The sequence below is a fragment of the Bubalus kerabau genome, chromosome 2 (genome assembly GCF_029407905.1).
Source record: "Bubalus kerabau isolate K-KA32 ecotype Philippines breed swamp buffalo chromosome 2, PCC_UOA_SB_1v2, whole genome shotgun sequence".
NCBI classification, from domain to species: domain Eukaryota; kingdom Metazoa; phylum Chordata; class Mammalia; order Artiodactyla; family Bovidae; genus Bubalus; species Bubalus kerabau.
Genome location: NC_073625.1, coordinates 24292859 through 24314557, shown reverse-complemented (window position 1 = coordinate 24314557; position 21699 = coordinate 24292859). Strand labels below are relative to the sequence as shown.

Genomic DNA, 21699 nt, shown 5'->3' with positions numbered 1-21699 from the left:
CAAGTTTAGTTTCCGTCCATCACCAAACCATTGACCCCAATTACCCATTTCATCCTCCCCCACCTCACTCCCTCTTTTCCTCTGGTGAACACTAATCTGTTCTCTGTATCTGTTTGTTTATTCATTTATTTTTTATATTCCACTTATGAATGAAATTATATGGTATTCACTTTATGCTGTTGGAGTTATTTCTCTTGGCATAATACTCTCAAGCTCCATGTCATGTCAAGATTTTATCCTTTTTAAGGCTTATCTGTATTCTGTTCTATATATGTGTGTCATGACATCTTTATCCATTCATCCATCACTGGGTACTTGGGTTGTTTCCATAGCTTTCCTGTTGTAAATAATGCTACAATGAATATAGAGGGGCATATGTTTTCAAGTTACTGGATTTGCATCTGTGGGTGAATACCCCAAAGTCGAATACTGGATTATATAGTAGTTCTATTCTTACTTTTTTGAGGAACCTCCATACTGTTTTCCAAGTGGTTACACCAATTTACATTTGAATAACAATATATGAGGGTTCCTTTTTCTCCATATCCTCGCCAACATTTGTTATTTCTTACCTTTTTGATAATAGCCATTCTGATGGATATGAGGTGATATCTCATTGGGGTTTTGATTTGCATTTCCCTAATAAGTAGTGATGTTCAACATCTTTTCATATGCCCGTTAGCCATCTGTGTTTTATTTAGAAAAATGTTTATTCAGATCTTATGCATATGTTTTTGTTTGTTTGTTTGTTCTGCTGCTGCTAAGTTGCTTCAGTCGTGTCGGATTCTGTGTGACCCCAGAGATGGCAGCCCACCAGGCTCCTCCGTCCATGGGATTTGCCAGGCAAGATACTGGAGTGGGTTGCCATTGCCTTCTTTTTGTTATGAGTTATTTCTAAATTTGGGATAGTAACACCATATCAGATATGACTTGCAAATATCTTATTTGCTACATTCTTTTGTTGAGGATTTCCTTTACTGTACAGAAGCTTTTTAATTTGATGTTTGTTTGTTTTTGCTTTTGTTTCCCTTGCCTGAAGAGCCATATCCAGAGAAATATTGCTAAGACCTAAGTCAAGGAATGCACTGCCTGTTTCCTTCAAGCAATTTTGTATGGTTTTAGTCTTATATTCATCTTTAATCTATTTTGAGTTAGTTTTTATGTATGGTACAAAAAATAGTCATTTCTTTTTCATGCAGCTGTCCAGTTTTTCACACCATTTATTGAAGAGATAATCCTTTCTACATTGTATGTTCTTGTTCCTTTGCTGTAAATTAAATGTCCCTGTGTGTCTGGGCTTATTTTTGAACCCTAAATTCTCTTCCATTGATTTTTACATCTGTTTTTTTGACAATACTGTGCTGTATTGTTTGCTATAACTTTTTTTTGTATAATCTGTAATCAGGGAGTGTGATATCTCCTTTTTTTCCCCAGAATTACTTTTTCCAAGGGCTTTTGTGGTTCCATACAAATTTTTGGATTTTCGTTTATTTCTATAAAAATTGTCATTGGGATTTTGACAGAGATTTCACAGAATTTGTAGATTGCTTCAGGTAATATGGGAATTTCATAATGTTAATTCTTCCAACCCATGAGCACAAAATATCTTTCTACAGTGTTTAGTGTACAGGTGTTTGACCACCTTTGTTCGACTTTTCCTAGGTATTCTTTTTTTGCTGTGATTGTAAATGAGATCATTTTCTTAATTTCTCTTTCAGTGAGTTCTTTGTTAGAAGAGAAGCAACATCTTTTTGTATACTGATTTTTATACCAAGCAACTTCGGATTCATTTATTATTTTTAGTGGTGTTTTTGGTGGAGTCTTGATGGCAACAGCTGGGGTTTGTCATAGATGGCCTTTGTTATGTTTAGGTATTCTCCTATACCTGTTGTGAGTTTTTTAATCATAAGTAGATTTTGAGTCTTCTCAAAAGCTTTTTTTGGATTACTGAGATGATCATATGCTTTTGTTTTCATTTTTTTTAATGTGGTATCATGTTGATTGATTTGCAAATGCTGAATCAGTCTTACATTCCTAGAATAAACCCCACTTGATCATGGCTATAGTCTTTTAAATTTATTATTGTACTTGGTTCATTAATACTTTTGTTTGGGAGTTTTGCATCAATGTTATGTTTATGCTGTCTTTGGTTTTGTTATAAGGTAATATAACATGGTTATAAGGTGGCCTTGTAAGTTGAGTAGGAAGGATTGACTCCTCTTCAGTTTTTTTCAAAGTGTTTGAGAAGGAGGGTAATAAATCTTCTCTGAATGGTAGAATTCACCTGTGAAGCTACCTGATCTTGAACTTTACTATTTTGGGAGGTTTTGATTACTATTTCAGTCTCCTTACTAGTAATTGATCTATTCAAGTTTTCTATTCCTTCATTTAGTTTTGGAAGTTTGTACGATACAACAAACTTACCCATTTCTCCTAGGTTGTCCCAATTTGTTGGTATATAGTTGTTCATAGTATTCTTCATAATCTTTCATGTTACCATAACTTCTCCTGTTTCTGATTTTTATTTATCTGAGCTTTCTCAGTTTTTTCTTAGTCTAGTCAAAACTGTCAATTTTATCTTTTCAAAGAAACAGCACTTAGGTTTCACTGATCTTTTCTATTGTGATTTTAATTTTTATTTCATTAATTTCTGCTCTGATCTTTATTATTTCCTTCTAACTCTAGGCTTTTTTTTTTTAGCTGTTGTTGTTTTTGGTTCTGTTTCTAGTTCCTTTAGGGGTACGTTTGTTAGTGTTTCTTGTTTCATGAAGTAGGCCTATGTAGCCATAAACTTCACCCTTAATGCCACTTCAGCTGTATCTCAGTTTGGTATCACACTTTCATTTTTACTTGTCTCCAGGTATTTTTAAAATTCTGCTTTGAGTCCATAGTTGTTCAGTAGTGTATTGTTCAGTTTCCACGTATTTGTGATTTTTTTCCATCTTTTTTATGCAGTTGATTTTTAGTTTCATACCATTATACTGGAAAAGATACTTGATATGATTTCAAGCTTATTAAGTTTACTGAGACTTGTCTTGTGTCTCACTGTATGGTCTATCCTTGAATATTCCATACATACTTGGGCATTTCTATTCTGTTGCATTTGGATAGAATGTTCTGTATAAATCTGTTATGTCATCCTGGACTAATGTTTTATTTAAGGCCATTCTTGCCTTGTTGATTTTCTGTCTGGATCATATATCTGTTGATTTAAGTGGTGTCTAAAATCCCTACTTTTATTGTGTTGCTGTCAACATTTTACTGTTAATAATTGCTTTATATATTTTGATGTTCCCATGTTAGGTATATATATGGTAATAAATGCTATGTTTTCTTGAAAATTTTTCCTCTTTATATAATGTCCATCTTTGTATTTTTTGGCTTGAAGTTGGTGTTGTCTGATATGAGAGTGGCTACACCTGCTTTGTTTTGGCTACTATTCAGAGGATCATCTTCCATCCCTGCATGTTGAGCCTATGTTTGTCTTTAGAGCTGAGATGAATCTTGTAAAGGCAGCAGATAGTTGGTTAATTTTTTTTTAATCCACATAGACAGCATGTGTTTTTTGGCGAGTTCAAAAAACATGTACATTTAGGGTGATTATTGATAAATGAGGAATTAATAATGTCATTTCACTTTTTATTTTCTGGTTGCTCTATATATCCATTTCTGTTTCTGTAACTTATTTTGGTGGTTTCCTATGTTTTTATCAGTTTCCTCTTTTTAAATATTTTGTGTCTCTACTCTAGGTGTGTTTTGTGGTTATCATGAGGTTTGCATAAAATTCCTCATAGATAAACTAGTCCTTTGCCGATAGCCTCTTTATTTGCCTCTTCAAGTGCAGTTCTTTTCTTTCCCTTATGTTTTTGTTGATTCAAAGGATCCTTTTGTGTTTTGGTACCAAATTGAAGTAGCTGTAGTTATTTTTATACTTTTTCTCCCTTTAATTTTTATGCCATAATTGTTTAACAACCTGTTCTGATAGAGAGTTTCAGTTTTCTGACTCTGTCCACCTCAGTTTTATGTACTTTGGCCTTTTTCCTTTCAGATGGAATTTTCAATACTTCTTTATAAGGTGAGTCTAGTGGAGATTAACTACCTTGGCTTTTGTTCATCTGGAAACTCTTCTGTTTCTCTTTCACATCTGAAGGATGACTTTGCTTCACAGTATTCTTGGCTGACAGTTTTTCTTTTGATATTTTGATTCTATCATTCCATTCTCTCCTAGCCTGTAGAATTTCTGCTGGAAAGTCAGCCTGATGGGAATTCCTTTGTAGGTTACTGTCTTTTTTTCTCCGGCTGCTTTTAAAATTCTTTGTCATTGACTTTTGCCAGTTGCAATCTTCCCAACCCAGGGATTGAACCTGCATCTCTCGCATTGCAGGAAGATTCTTTACCATGTAAGCCACTAGGGAAGCCCAATGTGTTTTGGAGGCCTTTTTGTGTTGTCTGAATTTTATATACAGTTGCTTCCCCAGAATTTGGAAGTTACCAGCTAATATTTCCTTATACAAACTCTGTGCTCTTCTTCCTCTCTTCTTCTGGATACCCATTATTTTCATGCCGTTCTTTCCTAGCAGAGTCAAATAGTTGTCATAAAGTTAGATTTAAAAAATATTCTCCTCTACCTGAATCATTTCAGGAGTTCTATCTTAAAGCAGACCATGTAAAAGAGAAAATCAGCAACTCATTCCCAATGTTTTCATATATGATCTTCATCTATTTCTTCAGCTCCAGAATTTATTTAAGAGTTTAAATCTCTGGTAAAGTGTTCTTCTGTTCATTAATCTGATTTCTTGAGCTCACTGAACTGCCTTTCTTATTTTTCTTGTAGCTTGTTTCTTCATGACAACTATTTTTAATTCTCTTAGATTGCACTATTCTGTGACTTGAAATTTGGCTTCTGGAGAATTATCATTTTTCTCTTTGTGACACTGTTACCATGGTTTTTCATGGTGTCTGATGAGTTGTTCCTCTGCCAGCATATTTTGAAGTAGCAAATATTTTTCTTCTTTAGGTAAAGCTTCCCTTTTATTCTGATTTTAACAATTCAGCAAGTTGTTAGCTACAGGCCTTTGGTTTTCAGTAGGTGGCACGATAGCACAAGTTACTGGTTTCTTCTACCTGGACTGCCTGTGGCTATACTTGAGAATCAGTACTTTTTACTTCATGGTGTTTGATAGGTCTCTTAGGTCTCATAGGCTTTGCTCATTTGTTCTTCATTCTTTTTGGTTTTATTCCTCAGACTGGATCATTTCAGTACATCTGTCCCTCTAATGAATTTTTCAATTATGGTATTTTTTAGCTTCATGATTTGTATTTGATTCCTTTAATAATTTCTATTTCTTAATTCAGTCTGAGACATTGCTAACCTTGTTTCCTTTAGCTAATGGTTTCATTTAGCTCTCTGAATATGTTACAGACAGGTGGAGTCTTTATCTAGTAAGTCCAATGTCTGTGCTTTCTCAAGGATAGTTTTCTGCTAATTTTTTTCTTTCCTGTGAATAGACTGTTTTCTTGTTGTATGCGTTTATTTTTTGAAATTGCTCATTTTAAATACTCTAATATGGCAACTCTGGAAATTCTGCTCCCTCTCCAGAGTTTTTGCTGCTTATGGTAGGTTGTACTTCTTTAGTGACTTTCCAAAATTGTTTTTGTAGAAACTGCATGTGGCACGTGAAGTTTCTATTTCATTAATTTAGTGGTCAGCTAGTGGTGTGACAGAGCTTTCTTAAATGCTTAAAGCCAAAAAGAAAAGGAAATGAGAGAAAATACTCTCCTGGTCTTTGCAGATTGACTGTGTTTGTTGCCCCTTGAACACTTACCTGGGGTTTACAGCTCCGTTTTGGCCTCCACTTCCTGCTTGGGCTTCGGTGTAAAGACAGGCAAGAGGTAAAAGCCGAAGGTCTTTGCACGTTTTTTATGAAGATGTATCCTGCCTTGGGTTACTGGCAGGTCCTTCTAGATTCCTTAGAATATGAGGGTGCTTTTTGAAGCCCTTACTCCCGAGTATGTCACTCCCCAGTTTTCCGGCCAGGCTTTCAACTCTGTGTGTGTTGTTTGTCGCAGCTCTTATCTTTTGCCTGGGCAATAGCAGCATGTTCATTTACCTTCAGTGTTTTTAGAGAAACACCCTTTGTGTGCAGCCCTTTTGCTATCCTGAGTGACTTCTGAGTTAGGTGAAACAAAGGCAAGCCCTTGCCTCAGTTTTCCTAGGAGCCTCCAGAAAAGTGAACACACATACTGTTCCTTGGGAACAAGGTCTGTTCTGCTTCATCAGAACCATGCCAGGAAGACAGGCTGCCATTTTTTTTTAGGCTGACTGGGGCAGAAGGCCGAGGAAAAGTAAGATGAAATGCCATTAAACTATCCTCCTGGGTTTCAGTTCTTATTTTTTTGTTTTTTAAGCATTTACTTGGCTTCTATAAGACTTAAACTACTTTACAGAATTTCAACAAAACTAACGTCTACCAGTTTTTGTCAGTTTTTCTAGTTTTCTATGGAGGGGATAGGTCCCTAGAGTTCCTCATTATGCTACTTTTGTTGGCGTATATGCATATTTTTAATGGAAGTGGATGCACCAATATTTGGGTGAATGTAACATGGCTTTCCTATTAGTCTGAATATGTGATCCTTTATTAAAACATTGTGTACTTATACTCTAGAATAAGTAGGTAAAGAAGGAATATGGAAAGTGTTCCATGGAAAATGACAGATGTGCTTATGAATCATATAAGGAAATTTAGGGGTGGATTCACGTACATGCTTGTACTCTGAGAATAACTAGCTACTGCTCACCCGTTTTCCACTATTAGGAATTAAGTCAGTTTGGCTTCCTGCTGGAATAGGAAAAACATCTTGTTTTAATGTTTTAAACTTACTGAATTCTGTGGACTCTGAGGAATATTAAGTCTCTAAGAGGCCACTCAAATGTTTTGACCCTAGAGGCCAGAGCTCATGTGTTTGCCCCATAAACCAGTCATTCTTGAAGCACAATATTCAGTGTCTTTGATCTTGGTATAGAGTAACCACTCGCTTCGTGTACCTTTGTGGGAGGTAGGTCCTCCTAATAGCAAGAAAGGGAATACTCGGCAAGCTCCTTGGTTATAAGATCTCATCTCCCCAAATCACCATGCTTGCTGAATTATAACTGACAAGGATATTCCTTCACATGACAGAAAAATTACAGTAAGCACACAACTCTGTTGGGCTTACTCATGTGAATATCTAACTTAAGGAACAATGAGCTGAGGAAAATGGAACACTTTATTCAATAGATGTTATTATATTAATAGATGAAATTTTCATATTAAGATTTAAATGGAGTTTTACTCCTTTAGATGGAATTTCATATTAAGATTTTTCTCTCCAACTGAGTAGGCGAGTTAATTCCTTTTATTCTAACTGGAGATGGTTTAACATAAAATCTGTTTTTAAGGGAGACTTCCATGCAGTGAATCTAGCGGAAGTGACATTGCACGATGTAATACACCACATACAGATTCATTTTTCAATTTAAATTATTTGACAAAAGTGAAGATGTCTTATGTTTCGTATGTGATTTTCCACATGCTACATTCTGGAAACAGACTACATTTGATCTACTTCCTGTAGTTTTGTCTGTAGCACTTTCCAGGAATGACTTATTTTGAGGCAGACTTTTTTCTTTTCCCTAATGCAGTAATTGCCTATAGAGAAGCAACAGCTTTTCAAACTGAAACTCTGGGTGGGGGGTGGGGGGAGTCATATGTGGCATATATTTAATATTTGGAGAAAATTATAGAATATAGGCTAGAAATTTGTTACTAATCTGGGATAGGGAAGTTCTCTTTACCTCAGTCACAGTGTGTGAGAACTAGCTGACTTTGGTCATAATTAAACATTATTAGGCTTTATAAAGAGATTAGATATGTGCTGTTAATAAGAATTTTGAGCTTTAAAGGAACAAGCAAAAGTAATTGTGTAAAATAAAGAAGCTTTTACTCAATGTAAAATTTGGCCTCAAACTCCCAATTTTGATGCTTGTCCTGAATAAACTTTAGAAAACAGAAGAGTACTCTAATGGGTTGAGATTTACAGGTCATATGCTACCCAGGTGTAGACATTAAACAAATTATTATGATCACTTACTGCTTTCTCATAAATGCCATTCCAATACTGAATTGATCATTCTGTGTACAGGAACTGGGACAGTAAATGTGATTTTTTTAATAACAGATTTTGGGAGCATGTGTTAAGGTTAACATAGTTGAGAATTTACATAATGATTTTTGCCGAGTATCATCGTGTTTCTTCCTGCTAGCACACACACTATCCTGGGATTTAACTTCATTATATCCTTGTAGGTTTTGTATTTCCCATTCTTTACTGAATTTTATAGGTACAAAACGTGTAGTTCACTGGATGTGCACATGAGTCCTAGTTTGAGACTACATAGCTGGAACTCCCGACTAACAAAGATTTCCAGGGTCTGTTACTCAGATCTTAAGGAAAATTAGATAACAAAGCCTTAAAAAGTTTATTGAGCTGACTAAAATTAACGGTGCTTCTAAATCCTTCTTTAGACTGCACCACAGAAAATGGAAATTCAGGTTTGAGAGTCTGAAAGCCCAGTTACGAGCTCTATTTTTCCTTTGTGGCTTTCAGCTTCCAGTACTTAAATTAAGTCAGATAAAATATACATTTCCTGTCTAAATGCCTAATTTACAGGGTTGCTGTGAAGAAAAAAATACCCTAACAAATGGGAAGGTGCTTTGTAAGCTAAAATACAATATACAAACATAATAATGGTTACTCTCCTATATTTGCTTTTCAAGAAAGTTTCACTAAGTCCCTCACTCTTATTAGGATAACTACTCTCTCTCAGGGCTTACCAGGTGGCCCTAGCAGTAAAGAAACTGCCTGCCACTGCAGGAGATGTAAAAGATGGGGGCTCAATCCCTGGGTCAGGAAGAATCTCCTGGAAGACAGAATGGCAGCCTGCTTCAGTATTCCTGCTTGGAGAATCCCAGGGACAAAGGAGCCTGGTGGGCTACAGTCCATGGGGTCACAAAGAGTCGGACATGACTGAAGTGACTTAGCACACATGCACACAGTCTCTGTTCGGGTCTGGGAATAAGCTTTTGATGACTAGCCTCTTCCACATGACACAAGGGGATAATATCCCCGTGGGTGAGTTCTGTGGTTGCAGGTCTGGATTCTCGGGTCACACTTTGAGTCGGGGAAGAATTTGTTCCTAGTTCTGGTGTGCTGCTCCCGTTGCCTGTGCCCTGAGCATGCTGATTTAGCCGTGTTTGCTGTAGATTTCTATCCTGGGAAGGACCTCCGTTTCCCAGGGCAGGCATCCATGTACTGTTTGTCCAGCTCCCTGCCCCATCTCCTTCATCTAGTTATGATTAATAAGAACAAAACGCTATTTGTAACCATACACATCCTTTATACTGAGACTGAGGAAAGTATAATTTTTCAGTACATGACATATTTTCATGCATACACCTATCTCTGTACAATCCTAAGAATTGCTGAGGATACATTTCAAAGTTTATCCTTTACTAACATAGTTTTCTTTGCTAATGAGTGAACAGCATAAAAGCATGAATTCATAATTACATTGTTGTTTATTTCAATCTATAGCATACACAGACTAAAATTTGCTGGAAAAACTCTTCACTGTTGTCCTTGTTTATTCCATGTTAAAGTTAACCATCCATGTCTATAAATTAAGTTTACTAGGAAAACTCACATTTTAAAAAAAAATTATACAAGAAACAGCTGGATTATCACAATCAGCAAGGAAATGGACTCAAGAGTTGGAACTAGTATGTCTGGGACACTTTGTCTTCATGGTAAATAGTCACTTTATGCAAATCCCACTTGGCTTCACTTAATTAAAAAGCTGAAAAAGAAAGAAAATTCTTTGCTGAAAAAAAAACATAGTGTGCTTTTTATTCTATATTAACTTAGTACAGGTAAATATAAAATAAAAATGTAACATCATACACATTAATTCACTTCATTGTAATTTTATATCAGGGCAATTTCTGTGAACTAGATCCTGTAATGGGATCAGGTGAGACTAGGTCAGGGGTGAAAGCAGATGCTGATAAGAACTTGAACTTGCGTTGGTTAAGTTTGGTTAGCTTCTGTGAGCCATTCTCAATGTTAGCAAGAGTCCTAGTTAAATTGGCATTTAAACTGACAACACAGGGGAAGAAAGGGAATGAGCTGAAACATACACTTGGATCAGGTCATTTCAATATCTTAGACAATATATTTTTTCTGGTTATTTAATCAATATGCATTTACTTAAAATAACTAAATACTTTTAAGAATTTTATAATTTCACTATATTGAACAGTCAAAAATAATTTATTATAAATCATAATAAAAGTATCATCAGGTTCTGATGAAACAATACAGATGTTTATACATATAGAAAAAAAGTAAAAAGTAACTATTTTTGCCTTTCTTGATTTCCCTAGGCAACACTTTTATCTATGAAAAGAAATGTAAGTTTGTAATATCATAAGTCAATTTGAATAACATCATTAAGCTTTTGTTGGCTATTTGTACCTTTCTGCTAAGGTGCAGCAACTTTCCTTTTTATAGTCTTGACAACGTAACTTTAGGACAACCAGAGATGAACCAATAGTTAACTAATATTAAAACATTAATATTAAAAATATTAACGGTTGCTACAGTTGAAAAACCATGTAATTGGGAAATTGTTCAAACTGATAAGTTTAATACTTGGACACTCAAATTACAATATCCTAGGCATATGTTACTTCGTCTTTCTGAACCTCGGTTTCCTCATTAGTGAGAAGAACGCTTGTTTTGGATGATCTCCAAAGTTCTTTCCAGTGCTAATGTTTATTTTAATCCTGTGATACTATATAAATAAATAGTAAAAAAAAACACACACACACACATTATATAACATATATATACTATATAGTGAATATAAATATAATATACTTCATATACTAAATAGTAAATATAAAGCATTATATATTTAAATATATATTATCTCTATTAGTTTATAATATATAATAAAGCAATTATGCAATACAGCCTAAACTTTTTCATTACCCTATCTTTTTCTGAGGAATTACTAAATTACAAGATACAAATCAAGTGCTGGTGTCTAGAGGCAACAAGACATTGCTTCTATTTTTTGAGATGACAAGTTATGACTTAAGTACTGCAAGGGTAACACTGCCATGAAGACCAGCAGTAACACTGCTCAGAGCACTAAGATACTGCTGCTGCTCACTCCACCCGGTCTTTAACAGCAGTGGTGGCGAAGCAGGGGTGTGTTCTATATATATTTATATATAAAACGTGTAGATGAACACTTTGGCTTTCTCTGTCCTCAGATATAAGATTGCCCTGAAGATAAAGCTGACCGACAGTTAAAAAAGAAAACATCACCATAAAATATTTAAAACGGTAATGAAAGCTGCAAAACTTACAATTTAAAAAATATCTGACAATTTACAGGTTTGTTCTTTAATAAAAATAGTCTGAACATTTAAAGCTATGGAATACTAAAGATCACCTTTATAAAAATACTACTATCATAAAAGCAAGAATATGACCCTTTATGATCATTTTATGCTTGCTAACTTTTTGGTTCTGGGAAGATTAAAAAGGTTCTACTTTTATATGTTGTATGATTATAACAATAACTGTGTTAGGGAACATGGGAAGAAGAGACCTGGGTTTGGAGCAGGGATGAGCCTGGCTTTGGAGCTGAGGAGGTGACAATATGGTCTGAGGTCTGGCTCTAGGCCTTAGGTCAGAATTTGGCATGTCTGTTGGGACCGAGAAGTCGTCTGAAAAAAGGAAGGTCTAGGAGTGTCATGTTTCAAAATCCAGGGCATAAGATGCTCAAGAGGAGATGGTTAACTAGAATCCTGGAAGGGTTATGTAGGTTGCCACATGAGAAGAGGCATCTGGGTTTGATTACTGGGTGGCTGCTGGAGACCATATTACGTGTGAAACACGTTCCTTTTCTCCTCCTGTGAAATATGAAGGAGGCACCAAACAGTGGTTGGTATTTTGTTTAGACTTCTCTTAGAGGAATTAATTCACCTGTTCCGCAGTGTTTTAAAACACCAGAATGGATGAAGTGCTCTTGAATGAATGAATTCTATCCAATTGAGATCAGGTTAAATTCTCTACCGAGATCTTCAGCTGGCCAGAATTTCCTTGGCTAAGGTTCTCACTTCCTGTTCTCAAACTGGGAAAGAAGTCAGAGACTTCTGGGCATGTCCTGGCACTCTGTCACACAGAAATCGCTTACATGGATAAGGGGCAGCAGCTACTGATGTCATCTTGGAGCCAAAAAGTATAGAAGGGAGGAGAAGCCTTGGTTCTTTACTTGGAACAAGGAAAGGCCACTAGCGAGTTCACACCTGTTTCTCTGGCCTTGGAGTTAGTAGAACTTAATGATTCCCTGTTCTTGGGATTTTCTAACCTTTATCTTCACAAGCGTTCTAAGGGGATGCCAGGGAGAAGTACATGATGGCTGCCACCCAGGCCTCTTTGGCCAGAAGCCCTGGGGGCTCTCTTCTTTGTGACAGAAACTTACCGAACCCCGAAAAGTCTTCAAGTCTGAAGTACATGATCTAAAATAAAGGCCTAAAGAAATTCAGGATTTTATTAGGAGTTGGGAAACAGATCTTTGGGAGTGGTAAGCTTTCTGATCTGTAGTTACACTGGATGAGAGCTGTCAAGTCTTACGACTGCTAAGGGCACATCTCTACAGCCTACACAGAAGGGCACGTTTTGGAAGAGGCTGGGAACATTATCGTTCATAACTCTGTGTGGTCAGAAACACGGATGCTGGATCTGGGGAAAAAGACCAATAGAGCTTGTATGTGGGAAGAGGTTGGTGGTCAGATAAAAAACAGAACTTAGGGACAAAGGAGCTTCCTCCTCGTTCCCTGCTTTCAGGGGGTTGCTGAATGGTGGAGTTTCTGCTGGAGTAAGAAAACTGTATTTACACAAGGGAAATAAGCCTCCAGAGCTTCCTTTGCTGTGTGTCTCTGCTAAACCATGTCTTCTGAGGTCTGAGGGGTGGGAATGTGTGCTGCAAAATCCAAAAGCCTAGATTCTGAGTTTTCTATTAAAATCATGTTGGATTTATATAGCGGTTCCTAATATCTAGTTTTGAATTACCAAATGTTGATTAAAAAATTAGTCCATGTTTAGAAGACTTGTATTTTATTATTCTGAACATTAAGACTTATATTGTTAGTGGGAAAAGGCATCTGACTACATTTTTCCTCGGCAGAATTCAATATATTTCTGTCAGCTGTATAGTTCTGTTTTCTTCCCTAAAGTAATAAAACAGAAATAACCAAATGCAATCATATTTTGTTTGAAGTGGAGGGCATACGCATGCATATGGATATTATTGTTTAAAAAAAAATACTGTGCTTGTCAGTGGTTAATTCTGTGAGCCAAAGTCTATTGCTGGCAATTTTATCCAAGGACTTGTTCCTGTAGCAGCTAAGTACAACAGCATGAGACTGGAATATGAGATCTCACAATTCAAAGTTATCTTTCATTTGTAAAACAATAGTCTGCCACAACTTGTCTTACTTATGAGATAAAGATTATGGTTATTATCTGAAAGATGAGGAAAACTGAGGCTCAGAGAAGATGAAAAGACTTGCCTGAGGTTACAGTTTTAAAGTGCCATGGTCCAAATCTCATCTTCTCACTCAAAGTCCAGATCACTTTCCAATACACCACAGTGAAATACAACAATATGGAAAAAATAGTCCTTGAGATTCGATTTCCACTTGTAAAATAGTATTACAAAGACTTAGCACTGTATTCTTTATGTAGACACTCTCCAGATCTTCACCTACTCATCTCTAAGTCTTTGGTCCTTCATGATATTCTTCGAAGCTGGAACTCAGCATCAGAAAGGCAATCCCAGTGAAATTCTTATCAATGACACAAACTGTGGGTTGATCACCACACCATTTCTGTGTTTTCTATTTGTATAGCTTAAGACTGTATTTTCTATTTTCCCTGTAGATAAAAGATCTACATCTAAGTAAGATACAGAAATGAATGGGATATTGTTACATACTGCATGTCCTGGGATATTTTGCCTTGCTGTGCTGGTTCATTAGTATATTTGCCTCAAAATTCACCAGGAATGTCTTTCTTATCTAGCTATTATTCTGTACTTTCCATTATGGAATATAGATTGATTAAAAAAAATTTTTTTAAACTCATTATTTCTCAAAGTAACTCAAAAGGAACCAAAGACATCATGAATTACAGGTATCTCGGATTCATTTTGATATTTGGCAAAACTAATACAGTTATGTAAAGTTTAAAAATAAAATAAAATTAAAAACAAAAAAAAAACAAAACCAATTTCTATATCCATTGTAAGCTTAACCAGTGTATATTTTTTGATGTCGGCCAGCTCAGGGTCAACTTGAGGTTGCAATAAGTATCTTTAGAGCCCAGGTTTCCGGAACACTGTTTGTGCACACTGCACCCCTTCAGTGTGGTGGAACAACAGACAACTCCATGGGGGTGTCATGTGATGTGAATCCACCTTCTGGAGTTGTGCAATGTGGCAAACCAATACTCTTCTGTCCACTATATTTCTATCTTAATTGTTCCTGTTGCATTTAGATAAGGAGTACATTTGCAAAATGCTTCTGAGTAAACATATTCGATTAGTAAGTACATGATGAGCACCTGCTATGTGTAACACTCTGGAGATATTAAAAAGGCACAGCTGTGACCTTCTGTAAGGCACCTTACAATACTCTAGAAAGAAAAGAACTCCAACACACAAAAGTTACATATGGATACTTAATGAAAAAGCTAATGTGATAAAGTGCTATTGAGTAACCAAGCACTGAAATGGCTAAGGACAGGCAAGAGGTAGGTGAAGTAATTTCTTCTCAGAACCTGCAACATTTCATGAACTATAAATTGATGATGTAATTTATCCCCTCAAAATTCTCAGATACATATTTATTATTATGCCAAGTTTATAAATGAAGAAATAAGCTTAACAAAGTTGTTATCCAAACCCATAAAAACATACTTTTACAGGTGAGGAAAAATGAGACTGAGAAGTTAGTCCCAAAGTTAGTGATGAGAGGGTGTAAGATTCAAGCCAGTATCTATGCCTCCTGGGCCAGAGTTCTTAACTGACATACAAAATGATATACTGAATTTGAACTCATGTCTTGGATTCTAAATATTTTCCCATTATACCACACCATCTCTCTAAGACAACTAAAGAATCATAAACAGGTAGCAAAGTGAGAGAATTAGTAGAGAATGTTCTATGCTATTTTCCTACTCAGATAGAGACTTGATCTTTCAAATAGTTTTATAGAAATCTTTTTGAAGAAAACTTTTGAATCAAAGTATGTCAGGGGCAACCAGTGGGAAAGTAATTACCCATAAGAGACGACATGCATGTATGAACACTAGCACTTTGCTCTTGGAAAATGGAACAAGCCCTAAAGCTAATCTTTATTTAATATACAAAATGAATTCTTGCTACCACTAGAATACAATTTCTTTTTCTGAACTATGGGTCAGATGGTAATTAGATAAAATTCTTAGTATCTTTGTTATTTCACTAATTTCAAAGGTTTTGAGAGCCCAATTAAGTTCCTCAGAAGGTTTGGGGAAAATCTAATCTTCACCCCACTGAATCATGCAAATAAAAAACAACACTTGCTTAATTTTTAGCATAAAAAAATCCTGCTCATGAAAAATTAAATATAAATGGGTAAAATCTTTACATTAGAGCTAATGATAATAATTAGGAGAAAGTGGTTTTTGAAAAGTAATACTATGTTCCACATACTAAGTATTAGGCAATGTGCTAAGTGACTTACATCATGTAACCTACATGATGTCAAAGTATGTAAACATTTCCCACTTAGAAATGAGAAAACCAAGGTTTAGAAAAGTTATTTAACTTTCCCAAAGTCTCTGAGTTAGTAACATGTAGATTAAGGATGTAAATGATGGAAGGTTGCTTACTGAAACTTAAAAGATGATCTGGGAGAATTTAGTGATGGTATGAAAGATGCTGATACTGTAGGGAAAAAATCCTTAAGACCAAAATGTGGGGAAGATTTAAGGAAATAGGGTAAACATGTAATAGACTTTTATCCCTTTCAGCAAGCACACAGTTCAACAACAAAAATATCAGTATGAAGTACTGAGAAAATAAGAAACACATGAATGTTTAAGGTTCTGTGAAGTTTAAAATAAAAATGGAAAAGCAGAAAGATCATTCCGTACAGAAGAAATTAAAGACTGTCGATCAATTAAAAATTGTGAGGAAATAAAAAATTAGTTTATAGACATCAGTGGCATTTCCTGGTATAAAAGTTAAAAATCACAAACCTAAAACACAGACATCAAAGGCCACCAAAGGCTATGGTATTATACCCAAGAGTGGACTGTGGCATTGAAGCTAAAGCCCCTGCTAAAGGTGTTTTTCAATTAGCAGATGGAGTTATGTTCAAATGTGCATTTTCAGTAAAGGATATCTTGCATCTTATCCAGTACCAACCAGAGTAGGTAGAAGAGGGAAGTTTTTCCATTCTTTTAGAAGAAAACTTTTTTTTTTTTGTCCTGGCAGCTCATCTCAAGGATAAGGAAATGGTCTTGTTTAAGACAGTCTTTTTTTTTTTTCCCCTACAAGCCTACTTCAGTGTATATTGGTAAAAATGATTGGGGGTTGACTTAGCTCTTGGTCACCAGGGTTTATGATACATTATAATAAGCATTAACTCCCTTGGAATATGGGCATCCACACGGTCTTTTCAGTAATACGAGACCAGGGCATATCTTCCGGCATATGGAATAGCCTTTCTCTTGTTATAATGATGGTGTCCAGAACCCTATTTTCTCCTTCCCTACGAACTATCATTTTCCAATAGGAACAAGTTTTTTTTTTTTTTTTAATCAAATCATATTATGCTGGTGCCACAGAAACATGCTGCTGGGATTGCAAAGTGTCCCTCCAGAATATGGTACTATGTTCATCACTGACTGAGCCTCTCCCACAGAGTAGCTCAGAAGGAAAAGGTTTCTTTTTCTTTTGTACTAACATCTCATCTTTTAACTTCTGGAGAAGGAAAAGGCTACCCACTCCAGTATTCTGGACTGGAGAACATGGACTGTATAGTCAGTCTATGGGGTTGCAAAGAGTCGGACACGACCGAACGACTTTCACTTTTCAACTATTCCCAAATGACTTCTCTCTTCCCTTCTTTCATTTATTCCTCCTCTCACTCTGGCTTCTGCATCACGTTTGCTTTTTCTCCAGTGAACTAACTAGCTGGATAGATACTTTCTTCCCCACTATGCTGCCTGGTTTCTAGAATTTAGCTCAGGATTATTCCAGTTCTCTGGTGTATATTCTCCTTCTAGTCCTCTGGGCAACAACTGCTCTTGATGTGTTGTTATTACTGTTCAGACACTCAGTCCTGTCTGACTCTTTGCGACCCCATGGACTGCAGCACTCCAGGCTTCCCTGTCCTTCACCATCTACTGGAGCTTGTTCAAACTCCTGTCCATTGAGTCGGTAATGCCATCCAATGATCTTGTCCTCTGTCATCCCCTTCTCCTGTCTTCAATCTTCCCAGCATCAGGGTCTTTTCTAATGAGTTGGCTCTTTGCATCAGGGAGCCAAAGTATTGGAGCTACAGCATCAGTCCTTCCAGTGAATATTCAGTATTGATTTTCTTTAGGCTGGTTTGATCTTGCAGTCCAAGGGGCTCTTGAGAGTCTTCTCCAACACCGTGGTTCAAAAGCATTTAATTCTTTGGTGATGAGCTTTCTTTATGGTTCAACTCTCACATCCATACATGACTACTGGAAAAACCATAGCTTTGACTAGATGGACCTCTGACAGCAAAGTAATGTCTCTGCTTTTTAATACACTGTCTAGGTTTGTCAGCTTGTCTTTCAAGGAGGGCGAGTCTTTTATTTTCATGGCTGTGGTCACCATCGGCCCTGATTTTGGAGTCCAGGAAAATAAAGTCTGTCACTGTTTCCATTGTTTCCCCATCTATTTGCCATGAAGTGATGGGACCAGATGCCATAATCTTAGCTTTTGAATGTTGAGTTTTAAGCCAGCTTTTTCATTCTCCTCTTTCACTTTCATCAAGAGGCTCTTTAGTTCCTCTTTGCTTTCTGCCATAAGGGTGATGTTATCTGTACATCTGAGGTTATTGCTATTTCTCCCGGCAATCTTGATTCCAGCCTGTTCTTCATCCAGCCTGGCATTTCACATGATGTACCCTGCACAGAAGTTAAATAAGCAGGGTGACAATATACAGCCTTGACAAACTCCTTTCCCAGTTTGGAACCAGTCTGTTGTTCCATGTCCAGTTTTAACTGTTGCTTCTTGACCTGCATATAGATCCTCAGGAGGCAGGTAAGGTGGTCTGGTATTCCCCTCTTTTGAAGAATTTCCCACAGTTTTCTGTGGTCCACACAATCAAAGGCTTTGGCATAGTCAATGAAGCAAAAGTAGATATTTTTCTGGAACTATCTTGCTTTTTCTATGATCCAACAGATGCCGGCAATTTGATCTCTGGTCCCTCTGCCTTTTCTAAATCCAGCTTTAACTCTTGATATGAATAATATGTTTATTATCATAATCGTTCATAATAAAACTGATAAAATTTCTGAGAAAAACTTTATTCTGAAGGAAAATGATGCAATGAATCGAAAACAAATCCCAAAGCAATATATAACATTACTAGGGTAACCCTGGCATATATCCATGGGTTAGATTAATAAGAGCATAAAAACGTTCTAATGCAAAGCACATGTTTTTTGTTCACAATGCGCCCATCTGCCAAATTTTGTTAGCTCAAAGGGTTGCTGTACATGTGATGAAAGAAACATACATAACCTGTCCTACCAACCTTACAAAGCAAGAAGATGAGTGACTGGAGAGGGATGGTCTAAGAGGGCTGGATGGATTTATGGAAGCTTGATGAATGATGCATCACCATATCCATGGAAAAGACACAATGCAGAAACAAGCAGAAGTTCTTAAGAGTCTGAAGAGGAATACTAGGAAGCTTTAACGTGATAAGAGAAGAGACGGTGAAACTAAAAGAATGATTTAAGTAGGGTCACAGGAGGGCTGGATGGCTGAGTCCTGCAACAGCCCAGCAAATCACAGAGCTCACGAGAGCTGGGCCACAGCCGGGTCCCTGCCTTCACGTCTCTGTAATGCCACGTCCCACTCTTTCAGTGCACCTATCTTCCCAGGCTGCTGCTGCTGCTTTTTTAATGCTGGGCTCTGTTCTGATGCTGTTTCTTGGCAGCACTTTTAGGGTTTTCATCTAAACTATGTCAAATTTCATATTCATAAACCACCCTGGGGCATGATTTCCATCTGACTTCTTATAGGACATTTCATGTTACTTCCAGTCCCATGAGGCCAGCTGCCAGCAAGCCCCCTCCTCATTTAGCCTGGTGGGCCCCTGACAAGGGGGTGGGATTGGGACCCAATAAGCATGGTGTGGGGGGTCACACTCATAGAAAAATAAAACCAGCATATACTCTGGTTCAGAAATGCTCACAATGAAAAGCTAAGGTGAGGCCTAGAATATGTATTTTAAAAAGCTTCTCAGGTAATTTACATGTCCACTCTTGTAAAGACCAGAGGATTAGAGTTTTATACAATCAATACTAAATGACAACTACTCCTTGGGAAAAGTACAAACTTAAACTCTTCACATCATGACAAAATACAATGCTGTCAAATGTAACATTATTCTTGAAACTAGTAAAACTCAACTTTACTTGTTCTATCAGAGCAGGACCGTGACCAGGAACATCTAGATAGGAAATGCTATTCTTGTTGGATTGTGCCCATCTTTGCATGGAAAGTTCCCTTGGTAACTCTAATTTTCTAGAAGAGATCTCTAGTCTTTCCCATTCTACTGTTTTCTTCTATTTCTTTGCACTGATCACTGACGAAGGCTTTCTTATCTCTTCTTGCTATTCTTTGGAACTCTGCATTACGATGGGTATATCTTTCCTTTTCTCCTTAGTCTTTCGCTTCTGTTCTTTTTTTTTTTTTAAACTTTACATAATTGTATTAGTTTTGCCAAATATCAAAATGAGTCCGCCACAGGTATACATGTGTTCCCCATCCTGAACCCTCCTCCCTCCTCCCTCCCCATTCCATCCCTCTGGGTCATCCCAGTGCACCAGCCCCAAGCATCCAGTATCGTGCATCGAATCTGGACTGGCAACTCGTTTCATACATGATATTTTACATGTTTCAATGCCATTCTCCCAAATCTTCCCACCCTCTCCCTCTCCCACAGAGTCCATAAGACTGTTCTATACATCAGTGTCTCTTTTGCTGTCTCGTACACAGGGTTATTGTTACCATCTTTCTAAATTCCATATATATGCATTAGTATACTGTATTGGTGTTTTTCTGGCTTACTTCACTCTGTATAATAGGCTCCAGTTTCATCCACCTCAATAGAACTGATTCAAATGTATTCTTTTTAATGGCTGAGTAATACTCCATTGTGTATATGTACCACAGCTTTCTTATCCATTCATCTGCTGATGGACATCTAGGTTGCTTCCATTGTCCTGGCTATTATAAACAGTGCTGCGATGAACATTGGGGTACACGTGTCTCTTTCCCTTCTGGTTTCCTCAGTGTGTATGCCCAGCAGTGGGATTGCTGGATCATAAGGCAGTTCTATTTCCAGTTTTTTAAGGAATCTCCACACTGTTCTCCATAGTGGCTGTACTAGTTTGCATTCCCACCAACAGTGTAAGAGGGTTCACTTTTCTCCACACCCTCTCCAGCATTTATTACTTGTAGACTTTTGGATTGCAGCCATTCTGACTGGCATGAAATGGTACCTCATAGTGGTTTTGATTTGCATTTCTCTGATAATGAGTGATGTTGAGCATCTTTTCATGTGTTTGTTAGCCATCTGTATGTCTTCTTTGGAGAAATGTCTGTTTAGTTCTTTGGCCCATTTTTTGATTGGGTCATTTATTTTTCTGGAGTTGAGCTGTAGGAGTTGCTTGTATATTCTCGAGGTTAGTTGTTTGTCAGTTGCTTCATTTGCTATTATCTTCTCCCATTCTGAAGGCTGTCTTTTCACCTTGCTAATGGCTTCCTTTGATGTGCAGAAGCTTTTAAGGTTAATTAGGTCCCATTTGTTTATTTTTGCTTTTATTTCCAATATTCTGGGAGGTGGGTCATAGAGGATCCTGCTGTGATGTATGTCAGAGAGTGTTTTGCCTATGTTCTCCTCTAGGAGTTTTATAGTTTCTGGTCTTACGTTTAGATCTTTAATCCATTTTGAGTTTATTTTTGTGTATGGTGTTAGAAAGTGTTCTAGTTTCATTCTTTTACAAGTGGTTGACCAGATTTCCCAGCACCACTTGTTAAAGAGATTGTCTTTAATCCATTGTATATTCTTGCCTCCTTTGTCAAAGATAAGGTGTCCATAGGTGCGTGGATTTATCTCTGGGCTTTCTATTTTGTTCCATTGATCTATATTTCTGTCTTTGTGCCAGTACCATACTGTCTTGATGACTGTGGCTTTGTAGTAGAGCCTGAAGTCAGGTAGGTTGATTTCTTCAGTTCCATTCTTCTTTCTCAAGATTGCTTTGGCTATT

General features: G+C 36.9%; 1 protein-coding gene across 4 annotated transcripts in view; it reads right to left on the bottom strand.

The window, feature by feature from the left end:
* Positions 1-9598: 9598 nt before the first annotated feature.
* Positions 9599-21699, bottom strand: part of TUSC3 (tumor suppressor candidate 3) — a 213681-nt gene continuing 201580 nt past the window's right edge. For all 4 annotated transcript variants that reach the window (XR_008710093.1, XM_055567246.1, XM_055567250.1 and 1 more), the window contains one exon: positions 9599-9895. Coding sequence is in view for 3 of the 4 variants with exons in the window: in XM_055567246.1 (XP_055423221.1) it covers positions 9880-9895 (16 nt within the window). In the remaining variant the exon portion in view is untranslated. The remainder of the gene's footprint in view (positions 9896-21699) is intronic.